The sequence below is a fragment of the Anser anser genome (genome assembly GCF_964211835.1).
Source record: "Anser anser genome assembly, chromosome: 1".
In the NCBI taxonomy this organism is placed as follows: Eukaryota; Metazoa; Chordata; class Aves; order Anseriformes; family Anatidae; genus Anser; species Anser anser.
This window is the reverse complement of record NC_139720.1, coordinates 116,117,302-116,136,682: the sequence shown is the minus strand read 5'-3', so window position 1 is coordinate 116,136,682 and position 19,381 is coordinate 116,117,302. Positions and strand designations below refer to the sequence as shown.

General features: G+C 36.2%; 1 protein-coding gene across 6 annotated transcripts in view; it reads left to right on the top strand.

Moving 5' to 3' along the window:
* DSCAM (DS cell adhesion molecule) overlaps positions 1 to 19,381 on the top strand; it is a 484,619-nt gene that overhangs the window by 277,575 nt on the left and 187,663 nt on the right. Inside the window, exon 1 of one of the 6 annotated variants that reach the window (XM_083819322.1) lies at positions 18,371 to 18,612. The exons of the other annotated variants lie outside the window; for them this stretch is intronic. Within the exon in view, the coding sequence (XP_083675448.1) occupies positions 18,603 to 18,612 (10 nt within the window). The 5' untranslated portion in view covers positions 18,371 to 18,602. Of the gene's footprint in view, positions 1 to 18,370; positions 18,613 to 19,381 lie in introns of those variants that run through there. 6 annotated transcript variants of the gene reach the window in all.

Below are 19,381 nucleotides of genomic sequence, written 5' to 3'. Positions count from 1 at the left end.
TGAGATTTGTATGCTACTTATGAATTCTTTGAGGATTCATTTTCTGTTTATTAGTGTAATATTAAGAAAGACCTAATTAAAGCAGTGTTACCCTGCAAGAGGACACTGAGAAGCATCCTGTCTTAATTAGATGTTCTTTCCAAAATTTTTCATGTCCTTCTCTTCTGTTGGCAAGTAGTAGACCTAATGGATGGCCATAGTCCCTTAGAAGTGGGATCCACACCCTCTCTATTCCATAACGGGACCTGGGAAGAGCTTTTTCTCTCTTCTCATTCACTTAGATTCTGAGCAAAACTTATTGGAATATCTGAAAACCTAATACTAACTAAGTCAGTGACTTCTCTATTAGAATTCATGTATATTTAAAATAGTAATGATTTTTGAATTCCTCCATTTCATGATTACTTATAATACTCAAAAGATTTTTAGAAGGCATAATGATCAACAGGAGATCAACTTACTTGTATGTATTATGACTATTTCCTAACATGCTATGCTCTTACAGTCTTATTTTTAGCTTTCTAAATTCCCTGTTGCCTAGAGCATTATTAGAGATACTTGTGGATATTACCTGTAGGAAATGCTTTGGGAAACAGTACTGTAATGCTCTCACCACAAAGAAACTATGGTACTATATACAGTATGTAATAATTTCATTTCTGATGTGGAAAAGGTAAAAATTTTCCAAGTAGCGGTGGTTAGCATGTTGGAGTGTTGCCATTTAACAAGGTAGATGACTCCCCTGTTGCAGATTGACACCGTTCCCTCAGGTCCTATCGCTGGTCACTAAAGAGAATAGATTGGCACCTGCCCCTCCACTCCCCCTCTCAAGGAAGCCGTTGACCATGATGAGGCCTCCCCTCAGCCTCCTCTTTTCCAGGCTGAACAGGCCAAGTGATCTCAGCTGCTCCTCATACATCTTCCCCTTTAGGCCCTTCACCATCTTTAGTAGCCCTTCTCTGGACACTGTCCAATAGTTTCACATCCTTTTTGTACTGTGGTGCCCAGAACTGCACACAGTACTCAAGGTGAGGCCGCACCAGTGCGGAGTAGAGCAGGACAATCCCTTCCCTCAACTGACTAGCAATGCTGTGCTTGATGCACCCAAGGATACAGTTGGCCCTCCTGGCTGCCAGGGCACGTTGCTCACTCATATTCAGCTTGCTACCAACCAAAACCCCCAGATCCCTCTCTGCAGGGTGCTCTCCAGAGTCTTGTCTCCCAGTCTGTATGCATAGCCAGGGTTGCCCCTTCCCAGTTGTGGGAATGTAAAGTCTCACAATTGATTGCCTATTTCTCAAAAGCTGAACTGTAAAGCTCAGTTCCACCATAGATTTCAGTTTTAGGGGAACTGATTGCAAATATTTTTGGGTGAAAGACAAAAACTACCAGTGTTGTCCAAGAATCCCTTAGGAAACTTCAAGTTTACCCACGACAACACTTTGTGTTACTGGTTTAACTGGATATATATGACATTTTACTTTCTTTTTCTACACATGCTCTATGTCTCTGCAGCTCTGCAAGAAGACTGGAAGAAGACTGGTTTTTTTTCTGTTTATACTCATATTTTCCTTAGGCTCATGTTTATGTGTTGCTGATAGGATGCATACACTGTAACTTTGTTTCATTAGTGATCTCAAATTGCACAAAGGGATGTTTAGGCTGGATGTTAGGAAGAGTCTCTCCATGGAGAGGGCTGTCAAGTAATTGAACAAGTTGCCAAGGTAGAGTCCCCAACCCTGGAAGTATTTAAGAGACATGTGGATATGGCGCTATGGGTCATGGTTTATTGATAGGAGTCAGTAGGTCAAGTTGATGGTTTGACTTAATGATCTTGTCTAGTTGATAATAGAATGGTGGTGAATAGTCTGGAAATGTGTGATAACTTTCTCTGGTGGTAAAACTGGTTGTTTTAAATAATGCTGGGTTTGGTTTTTATTATTATTTTGTTTCTTAATAACCTGAAGCGTGAGTCTTACAGTCATGAGCATGTGACAATTGATGTCAGTCAGTAGTTTGGGTACTGTTTCCTGGCAAGATATTTTATAGAGAGAGTGCGTTAATCAGAGAAGGAAGGACTCTTAGAGTGTTCTTGTGGATCAAACTTGCACAAATAACTGTTCACCACATTACTCCTTGTTACCCTACAGGCAGATGTTCAACTACTTTAAGTAGCTCTTGCACCATTGTACCACAAAATACTTTAACTGGCTTACACCTTATTATTAACATCTCCTGGGAATCTATCTGCTTCCCTACTTGTCCACTCTACCATTATTTCCCTCCCACCCTGCAATACAAAATAAATAGTAAATTATTTTCTTTCATTTTCTATGCTTCTTCGTAGTCCCTTACAACAACAAACCCATCAAATTTGAGTATATCCATTTTATGTGACTTAGATCTTCAAAGTCCAAAAACTTGTGTTAGCTTCTTGGTGTTTTTTTTTTTTTAATGCTGTTATTGGTAGATATAAAATTAGCAATATTATACTCCAGATTTCAATCTTTTGAAGAGTTTGGAGGCCAAACTGTTATACTTATCTATTTGTTACAACTTTTCAAGGACAGACCTGTCTCTTAGTCTCCTTTACACACGTGTAAGTTAGTAATTCTTTATTCAAACTGCTCCTTAAAGCTGTCTCTAAATCAAGACAACTGTGGTAAGAACAGTAAGCAGAATACTTGTCCATCTGAAACCTTCTAGTGGCTACAGTGACACTCTGGCAAACATATCCATATTATCCAAATAGTAAATTTGAAGAGAAAACAAAGATTTTCATTGTGCACTTGGTGGCCTTGATAAACGATGTAGTTTTGTGAAGTATGATGTAGTGCATGAATAGTGATACTCATTATAATCTATCTCCTTGTACATACATCTCAAAACATAACAATCATTTGAAGGTCTTTTACATATTTGCAGGCAATACTAGATGGATTGATTTTCTGTTTTCTGTCTTCTTCATCGTTAACTTACTGCAAATAAATGCGAGAATTGTGTCAAGATAGACAATGAGACATTTTCTGTTAGAAAGTGAAGCTTCTCAACTAAGATCCATCAGTCCAAAACGGTTTTGTCCTTGTAACCCCTTGTGCAGAACTGGAAAGAAACAAAAAAGGGAGAAAAAGAAAACAAAAATTGGTCTTTTCCTTTATTCCCAGCTGTGAAACCATCCATGGTCAGAAATTCAGTTGAAGTGGGGAAGTAAAAGCAAAGAACAACTGTCTCTGCCGTTAGAATTTAGGAAAAGAATGACCTGGGTCATCAGGTTCAGTTCCACAAGCATAAATACATAATACTGAGGAGTTCACAGAATATCTATTCTTAATCTCTCCTCCCTCTCCTCCCCTCCCCGCCCCCCAAAAAAAAGACAAAAAAGCACTCCCTGTCTTAACAGTTGGCACACAGAATCTAAAATTATATATATGTTTAAAAAAAAAAAAGTATGATACACGAGAAAGGATGAAAGAGTGATGTCCTATAACCTTCCCGTGGCAGAACAGTTCTGTTATATAAAAAACAAGCAAACAAAAAAACAACTTCTAAGTAATGTAGAGAAAAGTTTACAAAAAAAAAAAACAAAAACAACAACAACAACAACAAAAACACAACAGTAGACCTTGCCAGTCTAGTTGGTATCATAATTCTTTATTGATCCCAAATTAGGAGACTATCTGTAATCCTGAGCATTCAGACAACATATGCTAACTAAGCACTTCGTGTTTTTCTAAACCTTTCCACTTAGAATATTGTTTTCTGCCAAGTATCCCTTCATTGTGCTGCAGAGGACCCACTCTGCTGATAATGATCAGCAGATCTGAATCACAGGATATAAAAAAAAAAAAAAACATGCTGAGAAGTATTAAAAAGTGCCAGTTTTCTTGAATTGAAAGCCCAAAGCTTTACTTCACAAGCATTCATTTCTGAATTTCCAGATCATGTTAGATAATCATTTCCATCTCCTCCTCAGGCTCCATCATGAAACAAGGAAGTTTTCCCTACTTCTTTGTTTGGAAGGCTTTCTTTTCATCTTCAGATCTTTATCTAATCTCCAAATGTCTAGACTTAAGTTTTATTCATGGCTAATTCAAAGCCATTAAATCTCATTCCAGTAATGCTCTTTAAATTCAATAATTCTTTTCTCTCTCTTTCCCTGGTGTATATACCCCCAGTGATACTTATTTTATTATTTTACTGTAACACTATTGACACATTTATTACTGACTTTTACTTAGTGGTGTACATAAACCAAATTATTAAAATTCCTTCTAAAATAATAGGTTCTCTTTTTGCTTAAGCACTATGTAATTGTTTCTGTTATTCTTGTTTGAGATGTTCTTTGTGAACAAAATCAACCTGAATTACAGATGATATTCTACATGAGCTCTTACCTACACCTACCACAACGGTATTACTGCTTCTCTTCATCTACAAAACCTCCTTACCTGTTTAATCTTAAAATTAGGAACCAATGTGAAAAATATCAGTTTGGCTTCTGAGCAAGATATGGCTTTTATGTTAACATTTTTAAATTGAAAAAAAAAAAAAAGAAGAAAATTCATGCTTTGTTAATTCTGAAAGGATGATTAGATCGCAAGTATCTCTGCTAATTTCATAGCATAGATACTGTCCTAATCCAGGCTGCAACCAGGAACTACAGAAGTTAGAAGGAAGATCATGAAGATGTGGATCTAAAATTAACATAATTTCCTCATCTCTGACCCTCCAAGTCTCAGAAGACATTTCTTTTATCGTTGGCCCACATTATGCTTGGATAAAGCTATCAGTAACTAGTGAGACCAATTCTTGTTCTGTGTGAGTGAAGTTCCCACTGTATACATTTTTAATATTTTCTCTGTTCTTTTCTGGAAAGGTATTGCTTCTTTCAAGTCCCTGCCTCATTATTTTAGTATAGGATATTCTGATTTTCTTCTGTGAATGCAATACATTCGCTCTGGTCAGGAACTCAGAAGTAATAATAAAGTTAGAGAAATGGTTGCTCATGAGTCCTGGGAGTTTATTTACTCAGAAGATTTTTAGTGCAGAAGGGGAGAGACATATATGGCAATGTGCAGAGGGGTAATTTCATTGAGAAATTTTGATTAAGTCACATGAAAAACCAAAAGCATGTGTCCTTGAATTATTAGCTGGAACCACTTGCAGAAGTGTTCCACTGAAGGAAATAAATCCCTGCAAATCTGTGGTCCCCACTTGTCTTCTAGGAACACAAATGAAGGGATGGGGCTGCTCAGAGGAAGGTAATAGGAGCAGTTTCAGTGGTAGTAGACTTCAGTTCTGCCACATTGAAGTGCCTAATTCCTACACGTCTGCAAATTCTCATGGGAAAGACAAATGTTCTGCTTTCTTCTCGACAACCTTTTAAACTATTTTCACCTTCCACATTTATGCCTGGAATTTATCCTAGAATTCCTTTATCACCTATCACTTTGTAATTAATTGTGGAATTTGTTATGACTGTCCTGATACTTTAATTTTACATTTTCTATCTATTCTGAATTAGTTTCCACTCTTTGACAGTGTATGCGGTTATATCTTGACCTGTTAAAATAAAAGAACTTTTTGCAGTCTCAAGTCTTCCCTAAGTCTCCTAACTTACCATCTTAAAGCTACCACTATAAAGTTGGGCTTCCAGTTTTGATTCACTCTTTTAGCTCTTCCCTGAATCCTGCCAAATTTTCAACATTATTTCAGTGAAGTGAGATTTAATTTTCACATTTTTCAAGTTGTTTTCATAGTAAATGCTTCCATAAATGGAGCACAGAAAGGTGCACAATTATGAAATCTTCAGATCTATTATTTTGAACTTAACATTTTATTTGTATGCCATCTATCTCCAGCAGACACTGGGACTTCACTGAGTTCTTCCCCACAGCTTCTTGTGTGCCAATGACTTTTCCCGTTGTTAACTCTAAGTCATGTATTATACATCTCATCTATAATTTACCATAAAGAGGGACCTTCTATTATTTATCACCTGTGTGAAGACATTCATGTGCACACATGCATATATGTGATATTTTCTTAAATACATACTCTTATTAATGTATAAATATTTAACAGAGGTTATAGTCTACAGAAATATTACTCTTTAAAATTTTGGATTTTTTTCCCCCCAATATATTTAATATGTACCATAGGGCACACTATTGAAAGAAATAGGTGATGCATCTCTATAGAATATTATTTTAAATGTGAGGAAGAATTAATATCATTTAAAATTTTATCATCTTAATAAAGGTATGTCCTATTTCAAGATATTCCAATTTCTTGTTCAGAACTCACTGTCTTTTTAAGATTCAGTATTGGCCTTAAGCATAAGTTATATATTAAAAAGAGACAAGGGTTTTTTGTTTGTTTTTTAAGCATTAAGCACTGGAGACTATTTCAATTCTGTTCTGTATGCACAATACAGCATTAAGTTGGGACTACAGTGCAGTGAGATCATCAGGATGGTCCTGAAAAAAAAAATCACATTGTATTTCACGTAAGCATTGTCTGTTGTTCAGAAGACAAACTATAAAACAAGCTTTATAATATGCAATCTTCTATTGGTCAGCCTTCCTGTACACAATAAAATTCAGTGCAAGTTTTGTCTGAATAAAAAGAGAGAGAGAAGCCTGGGTTTTAAGAAAGCATCATCTGAGTTAAAGACTTTACTATGTTGAAGGCTTCCACTTTAATATATTATCTCCCTAAAAAAAAATAAGTGCAGATGATGTTTGAAATTGGGTTAACCACACAACTTGCCCATGAATGTTCAGGTATTTGCATTTTCTATTTAAATTGAAAATGACTCTTGGAAATCTTAGCTAAAAAGTATCTCAGAAATTAAATGAGAAAGAGTAGCCTTTTATTGAGTGGTTTTTCAAGGCAGGAAGATATTCATTAGTGAATAGCTGTTACTTTTGGTAACGGTCTCTCCCTGACCGTTTTTAGATGTCTGCATTTGCATACTAGAATTTAAAAGTAGTTTTTATAAAGACTAGGTAGGCCTACAGAACAGAATCCAAGTCACCCAAGTAAAATCATCTCTCCTTCAGTACCTATTATCTCATGGGGATAGTCTGCAGGTATGCCTCAGAAGAAGAGCTAGACAGGTAATAGGAAGAGTGTAGAACAGTTTCAACTTTAATACCTCATTTTGAAAGATTAGGTCAAAGGAAGTCAATGTAACAGGTCGGTCACAATCAGATCCCATCAAACTGCTTACAATTAATTATTCAAGGCTTTCTTTGTGCTCTTGTCAATTTGAACAGAAAAGCTGACAGCTGTTGAGTCTCTATTGAAGACCAGCCTTAAATCATTATTATTGAACTGCTACTTACTAGGCTCTCGGGCCAGCGCTCTTGTCAGAAACAAAAAAGAAATGAAGCACAGTATATTGACTTTTGGATCTTTTGGATATTATTTATTTAATTTTTCTCCTATCGTCTGCTGCGTTCTTTATTCTGCAAGGTGCTGTGCTTTTTGCAGTGGCCCCTTTGCTCCAGAAAGAATGTAAGTCAACAAAGCTCAATTTACAGGGATTGCATATATGTTACACCTTCTTAATGAAAATGCTCTAGGGAGGGGATACCATGTCTCGACTGTGGATGTGGTGTAGAATGCAAATCTAGGGTCAGTGATACAAACTCGTGGGGTTCTGCCTAGGAGAATTTGAGTGAAGAAAAATTGACTTTCTCCTGGGAGATAAAAACTGTGAACTATGAAAGTAATAATGCTGACCCAGATAACAGTTGCTCAAAAGATTGAACCAATGCAGAATTTGCTTAGAATAAATGCCATGCAGCTGTCAGATTTTGCTACATTAATTTTCTTTTTATAAGATTCATTTATGGCTGCTCACATCCCTAAGCCACTGGCTGCATGAAAGACTATACCCAGATTACAGTTGAATATCAAGAAAAAAGAAGAAAAATAATTTTAGTTCAGAGCTTTTTCATCATTATGATTTTGTTGTCTGGGTTTGAAAAACAAGGATAATTATTTTAAAATGTTCTTATCTCAGGGACACTAACATTTTTCAAATGATCATTTAAAATGTCAAGTCCCCAAAACTGCAGTGTGTTTTCTCAATAAAAAGAAGTGCATTGACGCAAATCAAACGTCCCTACATTATATGCCTTTGTCCAAAAGAATACTTTTAGACCTTATGTGTTTAAATCACTGTGCACAAGTAAGAACAAATCACAGATGCATCACTTTAAATCCCTTTTAAGCTCTGTTCTGATGTCTTAAATGACAGATATGTACTTCACAGGTTTCATAATGTACCTATATGAATGCACCTATGTAAAGATGCATTTAATCCACGTGAACTAATCTTTTAAAAGCAGATTACATGGGTGCATTTGGCCTTAGTTGTTATAGACGTAGTCATCTGCAGCTGGTCATCGATGTGTCTGCCTTATTATGTGTGTGCTCCACCAGTTGTGCTACACTGACCATGAGTACAAAGGATGCAATTTAGATTCAGCACATCTTGGACTGACTGAACATGTACATTTGCAGGCATTTCTGTCAAGTCAGTCTTGTTTAGGCAACTTTTCTGATGCTTACATGTTCTGGGAATGTGAGAAATGTCAGTCATATAAATCTTCATGGATAAATGTTATTAACATGGTCAAGGCCATCTGTACTAATATATGATGCTGACAAGCAAAGCCAGTCTGACTCAACATGTTCTTTAATGGCATGTGAAGTTAAAGAAAGAGAATGACTGCTCAAGAAGACTGCTTAGGATCCAGACAATACTTGTCTGTCTGCTTTGATATTTATCTTTTTCTTTTTTTTTTTTCTTTTTTTCTTTTTTTAATGCAATGCTATTCTTCAAAAATCAGTTTCATAAGAACAAATGTTTTGGAAACTCAGGAAGATCAGAAGAAGGTTTAAGAGAGGTTTGCCTGAAACAGTAGTCTGGCAAAAGGCTATATTTTCAAATTAATTTATTTTCACGTCTTTATATAGAATGAAAAACAATGCAAACAAAAACAGTACAGTGGGCTTGTAAATTCTATGACAACCGAAATAGTAGAATAGTAGTAATATTTAGCTCAAACATAGAGTTTTACATATTCAAACTGTGTCCTTATTATGTACGTACACAAAGGGCTGAATAGTATCTGGCCAGTCTTCAGGCATTGCATGTAAAATGAGAAGTAAGAAAGGATGCTTTTATGCTCAAAGCCCAGGACTGGGATACAGGATTCCCAGATCTGCCACAAACACACAAGATAACATTGGGCATACCAAGTAGTTTTACTGTGCTTCAATTTTCCAATCAATTAAAAAATATGCAAATGATGAAAATTACCTGAGAAATGTGCATGAGCATATTTGCATAATGTTTCTGACACCCGGAAAGGCTTCCAAGTCCTGATTTCCAGAACAGTTCATAAATAAATATAATATTCTAAGATATAAATTATAATATATATTATATATAATATATATTATATATAATATATAATATAATATTCTAAGAATATAATATATATAATATTCTAAGAATTCATAAAAATTTGTAATCCACAAGAATGAGGTATGCATGCATGCTAAATGCCCATATACTGATTCAGTGCAACCTGGAATCAAATTCTGCAGGAATTATTTGCATTTATTTTGATATAAAATTGGTGGTCTTTTTTTTCTTTTTTCAAAGCTGATTATATGTGTGGCTTATCTTGTATAATAATTAGTCGCTAATTTTCTAATATTTCTTTACATGGTAATTTCATTGGATTAGAGTCAGCATGAGTCCTTCTGTTTCAGAATACAATATGGAATAGTTTTTACACGTTTCTGCTCCTATTACTGTGATCCTGATGCTGTATCTCTCCTGTTTAAAACACTGCTTCACCAGGGACCCAACAACTATTCTGTATCATTCTATACTGAGGAAAACGTATGGCAAGTCCTAAAAGATGAGACTAGCGTGACAGGAGGCTGTTTTAAAAATGCAAGCATGTTAAGTGTACTACGAGTTGAAAGAAGTTAAAAACATAAATGAAATGGATATCTGTACCTTACCTATGTTGTCTGACAGGGTAAACCTGTTACAGAATCAGGTTCCTATCATATGCCGTGGCTCAGTATGTTTAGAGTCAAAATCAGCGTGCATGAGAGAGGACAAGTTCCAAGAGGAAAAGTAGCAAGCAGCTATTGGTAGGGGATTTAAAAATAATAATTATTATTTTTTCAAAGAGCTGTTGAAAAGCAGCTCTATAGACAACATTATCATCATGTTTAAAAAGACAGAAATGTATATCATTAATTGTTTTTTTTCTACCCTTTAAAAATTACTCATTGAATACTGGACTGCTGTCCCCAGGGAACTGGCCAGGAGTCTCCAGAGGGAATTCCACTGAGGGTCTCCTACAGTGTATATTTTGAATATTTTTTATCCAAAAGACACCATAAGTTTCCTTTATCAAATTGAGCAAGAAAGAAAATAACTCTTTCCCAAGTCATTACCCTAAAACCAAATTAACCTGTTTAAGTTTCCCTAATTTTACACTTTCAAAATAAGACATTAGGTGAAAAAATACTCTAGAATGTACCATATGAGGCTTTGTTAGTTATTGTATTCACCTTAAATAAATATTCCCAATGTTCAGATGAATTGTGAATTTCTGAACGGAGTTTTTCATGAAGGGAAGTTGGTACTGTTTCTCATTAAACTGTTTCTCATAAAAATGTTCTTTCAGGTTGAGATCCTTCATTACCTTCATAGTTACTTGCAGAATAAATGTGGTTAAACATGTGGGGCCACAGAGCTGCAGCTGCTATAATTAATGTAGCATAATATTGATTATTTGCAGTTTGTTAAAATAATTCTGCTGCTGGTGGCACTTGTAATTCTGTGTATGCAAGGCTGTGATTTATTCTGATCATATTGTCTATAACAGTACGTATTCTGCATATGCAATGATTTTGAAGCTATAAACTATTAAGGTGCACACTTGATGATGGTGACATAAACCAACTGCTGTTCATGCTGGAGGAGATGGAGGTTCTCCCTTTACTTAACAAGTAAGGTCTTCCTTGTGTTTAAATATACATGCGGCTAGAAGGAGAGATGGGTTTTGTTTCTGGATGTTGCGGAGAGTAAAGTGCAAGTTTATCTGTGCTAAGCTACTGGTCAGCTGTAGGCCATTTATTTATCTGGGATGCACCAGCAAAAGCCTGAGAGAAGAAATTTTAATCCTCCAGACAACTCTATATATCATGGACAGAGATGAATCCTCTTTAATCAGAGCCCTTAAAGCTAGCTAGTGATTTAAAATTATCTGCTTTCTTTCTAGATGAAATAAGGAAAGCAGCTTCTACAGCAATATGTGCAAGGACCCAAATCACCTAAACTGTGTTATTAAAGATTATGGCAGTTTTATTTAAAGTCCTGGAGGACTGACAGTTAACAACAGTGGGTAGAGAACTCTAGCTGCTCATGCCTAATATATTCATAAAAGATTAAGATGGTAAACAATTAAACACAAACGTTATGTGATCAGTCACGTTTGTGCCATTTAATCATAAAGTAGTAACAATTAACATAACATTGTGTACACAAATATACAGCTCCTGCAACTGTTTATGCTTAAAAGAAAAGATTATGTTTATTTCTCCTTTATAAAACTTCAATACTGTATACATAATATAAGTGGAATTGATACTGTCAATTGGCATGAAATATATTTTTGCAGTCTCAGAAACATGGAGAGAGCAATAAAATGATCCTCTCTATGGTCTGAAGTTTGTAATCCGTCCAACAATCTGGTTTTAAGAATGGCCATTATCATAGTATCAAAATTTATTCAGAAAATAATAGAGCTGTGCATTATAATAGCACTAATGCTCGTATTTCTTTCCTTGTTCTGTGGTTACAGAAACACAAATGTACTCATATTACTGTTAAATTTAAAGGAGCTAAAACCAGGAATAGAGATGCCAATGGCTTTCAGAACCTGTTTAATTTTTGAGCATTGTGTTCAGGCCTCATCTTGTCTGAATTTGAATCCAGCATGGTACCACAACCCTTGTTCCTATGGCAATACTGTAACTGAGTCAGCAGATTATCTATATCAGCTCAGTTTATAAATTCAAAACTGGAGCTTTATTTTCCTATTTTCCTCTCCTCCCTCCATCCCTCACTCTTTTTGTTTCTTGCTTACTTGCTTTCTTTGCTTTCTTTTTACTTTCTCTTTCTCTCTATTTTAATTTTATGCACCTCATGGTTCTGTATGCAAGAATTAGGCAGGTTTGTTGTCTTAGTGTAGTAATGTTGTATGCAAAACTTTAAGGGAAATCTGGAAACTATAGCTATAGTACAACCTAAAGTACGAGAGACAGTGAAACATCTTGGAATAGAGAAGTAAACACCACAGTATCTAGATTTGACTAAATCTATTTTCTTTGGAGAGATGCAGAGAGAATGTTGGTCCCTAATATTACTGAGAATTATAGGTGCCAAAATAATAATAATTCTTGTATGTTAAATATTTACCTCTTTTAGTTTTTATACCTTCAATGATTCGATAGAAAATATTTCATGACCTTTCTCCTTTTGTCTCATGCTGGTGTAGAAGGATGGTGATGATGATGGACAGCCTAGACTTTGAGCAGCTCTGACCTCTGCTGGCAGAGGGGCAGGGTGACTGATCAGTAACTGATTTATTTGCATCCCCAATGTAGACTGAGCTGCCAACACAACAGAAGTTTCCCGAGGGGAGACCTGACTGAGGTAGAGGAGGTGAGGAGGGTAAAAGGAGTTAAAGAGTGATGGTGTAAGAAAAATGTATATATATATATTATTTTTTGAGCTATGAGTTCTATACAAATTTTGGAAAGTTTTTGGAAAGTTTTTGTCTATGTTACAATTAGAACCATGTCAGTCATAGTGTTGAAAACATTCATGAACATCCTCAACTTTTTTGTGGAGAGAGAACCTCAGTTACTTTTTATTGAACTCAGAACAGATTATGTGTCCAGATAAAAGAGAAAAAAATACCTCATGTGAGGCTGCTGGCTTCTTTTATAAATTCTCAAATTTAATTCTAGGAGAAAAAAAAAAAAGGATGAAAAGGGTTGCTTATAGCTGTGGAACTGAAGAACTCTTCAGACCTACAAGCTCAGTCTAGTGATACAGATGTATTTCAGAGAACTCTGAGGAGTTTGGAACAACAGCTCACATGTACCAGCAGCCTCTTTTGCCACTTCTCATGGCTTTTATGCCTATTTCTTTCCTTGTCTCGGGAAAAAATGGGAAGATCAAAGACCTTAATTCCTCAGGAGTAACATCTCCCTCTGGTAGTACTTGAGAAAATTTGTCACTGAATTTTTCACCCAGAAAGTGAGTCATGCTCATGGTGGCTTCTCCAGTTACCTAAATTAAAATCTGTGAGAGTCAAGAACCAGGCAATGTAGTGCAAATAAGTATTTGATTCAGCAGGTATGCCTGAACGGTGGAGGTGGTAACACAAGGGAGGGCTAATTTCAGTGTAATTGATTAAGGAAGATAATTGTCCTTGGGCTGCAGGGCAATGCTATGATTTCCCTTGCCTGCTCTCCTGGAAGTAAGCTGTGGGTTGTGTCCCTGACAGGGAGAGCAGCAGTGGTCAATGCACTCCAAAGGGGCAATATATAGACCCCAGTGCTGAAGGAAAACAAGGGACCAGAAAAAATCAGTTTATCCTCTGTAAGATCTGATAGTGAGGCCTGTAAGCTTGGCTACATCCACAGAGGGGAAGGCTGTGCTGAGCAGAGTGTAGCCATGTTTTGACCATCTGCACCACCTACTGTGAGCAACATCCCAGGCATCTCTTGTAGGTTGAGAACATTATATATATATGAGCGGTGCTTGGAAAAGTGAAATCCTTACCTCTCTCCTTCCCCACATTCCTCTCTTTCATCATCTAATCATTGGTTTGTGTATCAAATGCACTGGCAGGACTGTGACTTCAGCGTACAGTTTCAGCATGGCTGCTTCTAGCACATTTTCCATGCCCAAAGCAGCAGATTGCTTTGCTTTGAGAATGATGTTGTAGCAGTACTATAAAACTGAGTTATAGGTTACACTTTGCTTTGGCTCTGCAGGGAGGTTTCTCCCCTTGCATGCACAGGTCATGCTAGAAACTTGCTAGCAGAAGCAGTTCTATCCAGCAGAGGTGACAAGTACAGCTGATAAAAGTTTATTTGTTCTATATTATCATTTGGCACACGATTAGAGCAGCCATCTGTTCCCTTAATTTCTATCAACCCAATTTAGACTGCAATAACATAATGCCATAAGATGTGTTTCCAACAAAGTGAAAATCAAATATGATTTTTAAAAACATCTTGAGGATAACATGGCCCCTATTTAAAGACTAACAGCGTGCTGAGGGAAAAAAAAAGGCATTATACAAGAATAATTAATGTTACAGTTTTAAAATATTCTCATTTTAATACAAGAATATTTTACAGTAATTCTACAGGAAAGTGTTCACGTTTTCTTATGAATTATACATGAGAACAATTTCACATAGGAAACCTAAACAGAATTATTTTAACTTATTACTAAGACCTGTAAAATTTTATTTTAATCTCTGATATCATACAGTTTAATGGAAGGCATTAAAACCTTACATAAGAGCAATTTCATAATTGTTAATGTGACCTCTTCTCACTTAAAGAAATGAATACATGATTTACCAATGCAGCTAAACTTTAATGAAGTCACTAGGTTATTCAGAATACTAGTCAGCAGATGGTAAATTTAGGGGTATGCTTCTAAAATGTCACGGGATTTTGGCCCCTTGGTTGAGGTTGGTCAAGACTAAGTATGACCCAGTTTCCTTCTGCTTTTCCCTCTTTCTTCTCTTCAGGGTCTTACTAGTTCAAAATATGTACTTTCAAAACAAAGATTTTGATAACAGCTCAAATAAAAACATAAAGTTTCAGTTAAGGAATGAAGTTTAGTTAAGGAAACACGTTGATGAAGTATACAAATGGACCAAGTGTTTGTATGATGGCAAATAATCTTATGGTTCGGTGAGTTACGTAGGGAGATTGGATTGTGTGATAAAGATGTCATGTATGAATATGTAGCTTTTCATACAGACAGTGCTCGTGTCAAGAAAGACAGTAGGTTCAATCTATAGAATGGGGGAAATCTGTCCTGTAAGTCCGAAAAGGATACCAGAATTTTTTATCAATAACCAAAATAAGTTATCATTGGTAAGAGAACTAGTGCAATTTCTGGATGCATAAATGTATGGAATATTTCTATAAAAGAGAGTGGTGACATTTTGCATTCACTATTACCAGAACTGTTAATGAAACTATCTGCATGATCCAAACTTTAAAAAGAATTTCAAAAACTTGTTAAGGTGTTGGGCAAAAACTGCAGGAATATTTCAAGATATGAATTATTCACAGTAAATGAGTTAGGAAGTTCAATCTATATAACTAATTAAGGAGATATGTGGTTTAAGAGGTAATTTCTTCACATTCCGTAATTACTTAAACAGAAGATTTCTGACTGCAGAGGAAATCTTTAATGAAGGCACAGTAAGATTTGATAGCTGGGGTCAAAGCCAGATAGACCACAAACAATACTCTAACTTTCAAAAGTGAGAATAATTAACCACTGGAATAATTTACCCAGGGGTATCAAATGCTCTCCACTATAGGAAGTCTTTAATCATGACTAATGTCTTTTTAAAAAGCTGTAGCTTAACTTCCAGATATGGACTTGATGCAGGAATTAATGGGTGAAGCATGAAAGGTGAGAATAAATGACTCTAATAGTTCTTTCTAGTCCTTGGATCTATATATTTTTTCAGTCTCTGCAAGACAAAGTTATGTATCAGTGACAGATGAAGCCCTGAAGAAAGAATGATGGGTTCCGTTTACGTTTTTCCACTGACTTGTTTACATCAATCTACATATCTCAGTAAGCTTATTTGTAAAACTTTTAAATTTTAAATAATAATATGTTACTACGCTTGCCTACTTCACCAAGGTAGTAAAGGTTGCTAATGTCCTTTGAATTCTTTAAATGAAAGACATACTAAAGATATTGGGCCAGGTCTTCAAAGCCTCCAAGCACTGAAAACGAAAAAAGATGTAAGCTTTCAACATCTCTGAAAATCAGATTATGAAATTATTATAATCAAGTTTTCAAGGCATTAATAAAAACACTTCAGAATAATAAATGGGAATTATGAGATATATTTTGACACTCTTCTTTTTAATTGTTGTGAAGGAGGCTTCTCTGTCTTCCTCCCTTGAAGACTGCTAACAGCCAAACAAACAGAAAGCTTCAGCTTATCTGAAAGGATGTTCCATAAAAAAAAAAAAAACAAAAAAAAAAAAAAACACTTATTTGCTATATTAAGTAGATGAGTCAAAAAAATTAGACTTTGTTACAGCAAAGTGAGAGCAATTAAATTAAATGTGCCTCAAGAACAGAACACTCCCCTAGATCAACAGGGTAATAAAAACTAGTCGATCCCTATCCCAGTGCATTTCTAAACACTTTTTGAAGTACAGAACACAGAGAGCTCAACACTTCAGGTTTGTCACCATTGACAGCCTGTCAGTTTTAATGAAAATGCTCTCCATTTAGAAGATGACAGAAATTACATGCATTTCCCCTTTTATTTTTCTGTCATCTTTTCTGTCTTGCGTTTTTACAGTAGAAGGTGGAATTGGTTATTAAAGCATTACATAAGTATGCAAAATATATTAAGAAGAAGGAAGAAAAGGAAAAGCTTTAGCCCTGCAATTATATATAATGTGTTGGTGAGAAATGTATATTGTGGGATAACATCTGATGTGTGGCAATAACTATTTATTTTTAGTTATATTTAAAGAGGGAGAGGCAAATTCTCTAGATAATGCATTAAATGAAGGTTTTATTATACAATTGCCTGAGTAATTTCGAACAGGAAGATGATCTAAGCAGTGTTAGATAGCTCAAGTACATTCATAACTTCTCTAGAAAACATAGCAAGATAACACTGAACAATTTCTTGGCTCTGTATAGCTTCCACAAGCCTCTTTTAATAAGTGGCAGGCTTTTAATAAGTGTACCAGCTCTGCTTGACAGAGATGTAAAACTGCACCTGAGGAAACTTGCTGCCAGGACTGAAGAAGGAAGGCTTCACCTGAAAGTATGAGGCAGTACTACGGGATCTGGAAACAGCCCACAAATCTATACAGAGTCTTCAGCCTGGCAGTAGCCATTCCTTATGTTTCCCCAGTTTTGATTCCAGTGTAAGTATTAGTGAGAATAATGGGTGCAGTGTTGAGACAGTGAGGAGGTGGGCTTTTGGCAGGTTTAAGGAAAGCTATGAATTTCATCCTCTGTGACAGCTACTTCAAGCTTATCCTAAGAGAAACAAATTTAATTATTAGTGATGGCCTGTATAGAACATACCTCAAATTTTTGCAAGCTTTAGGAAAACAGAGAATGCAATTAATTGCTAAGCTTTTTACACAAATTTGTACAGTTTTATACTTGTGCCTACTAATGGTCTCCAACAGTGCAAATTTTTGTAGAACTAGAATTATGTATATTTAGCAAAGCTAAAATTGGAGCCCAGGAAAAGAAACCTACATGAAGCCATTGTACAATGAGCACATTTCTGCCCATCAACTGTTTAGTTTCCAGTTGCTTGACCTAAATGAACAGCCTTTGAAGGTTTACTGGAGGGGCCAGAAGGGTCACAGCCATCCTGTTAGCCCCTTCTTATCTCACTTATGGTCCTGGTCCTCTGATGTTACAGCAGTTGAGCAGCTTCTCCACTGACATCCACCCCTGTACTGTTTGATAATGGAGTTACATCCTAGTTTGGAAAGCCTGATCTGATTCTTGATCGGGCTCCAGAGGACAGGTCTGTATGGTGTGTACAGTCCCTAATCAGCGGCCCATCAGCCCTGCCAGCCGAGTTGCATTGCTGTGGGCAAACACACATCTGAAGTGGCTGTGCTATCTGAAATACAGAGCTGCATAATGCTCACACAGCTGGAAACGGAAGCAAGAGATTGCCTCTGCCACATACCCACCATTAACCCCAAGTAAAATCCTTAAATGTGATTCCTTTCTCCCGAAGCTATCATTTCATGCTGCCTAAAGACTAAGGGAGACAATTGTGCCTTAATTACCTTTAGCCCTTGTAACATATTTCTTGGCAAAGGTAGATTTGCTTTATGAATATTACAGTTGTGCAAAATCTGCATGATGCAGGAGTCAAACAGCCCAGGGTTTTCACAACAAAATTCTAAACATCCTTTCTCACCTAGAATTATGGATGAATGTAAACCTGGTTTAAGGGTACAGATGTTGAGCACCTGTGTTATGAGGAGATAGGGTGGAATGGGCTGATTGATTATGTCTGCATAATGGGGACTGTGAAGAGGAAAGGAAGAAATACAGGACACTGTATCTAGGAGTTGTAGTGTGAAAATCAACCAGAAAAAAAATTTTATCCTCTGGCCATCAGAAAGTACAACCTCTTAGTGAACTGACATGAATCTGCCTCCCTAAAAGGAGGAAGAATTCTCCTCAGCTGTGGCTTTCAAACTGTGCTGTACATATGACAGGAGGTAAGGAACAGCCCTATGACTGTTAAGAGATGTACTAGCTGGTTGCCAGAATACTTGCAGATCGGATGTTTTCTGGTTGCTCATAGCTGTTAGTTGCCAGATATTTGTAGAAAATGCACTCAGCTTGTTTGGTCAAGCCAAGCTATTTTGCAGACTAGCGAATAAATAACTTGTAATAACTAGTAATTGAAAAGCTAGGTAAAACATATTTTATCAGTTTAACATATTTTTATTAACTGTGTATATTGTTTCATCCAAACATTACAACTAAACATATTGAAATATAAGATGCACGATAGCTTTGCTTTTCTCATGTAGCCTTTAAAATGCCATACATACCTGGCTGTGAAATTGTGAAATATTACCTACTCAGGTGCTTTTCCTGCTCTGCTCAACTGTATTTGAAACATAAGATTTCCATATATAAGCACTTGCATTTTCAGGGGCATATGACATCAATATGGCCTTTGTATCAGAGGGAACCCCCCACTAGGTTGGAATATAGTGTTGTACAGTGTCACTGATAGCTCATGGCTGAGGAAAGCACACTTGCCTCCCAGTCATACATCTTCCCTTGGGTCTTCCCTTGCCCAGCTCTCCCCCTTGACAGCTGGGAGTAGCTCAGCATCTTCTGTGTCTCCATGCTGTGGATTTATTTTGTTAATATATTTATTATTAATGGCACATGCTGTTAGAATAAAACAGATACTTTAGAAGAGTATGTACAATATGGCATAAGCTTTTCTGAAGGTGTGACCCGACTGCTTCC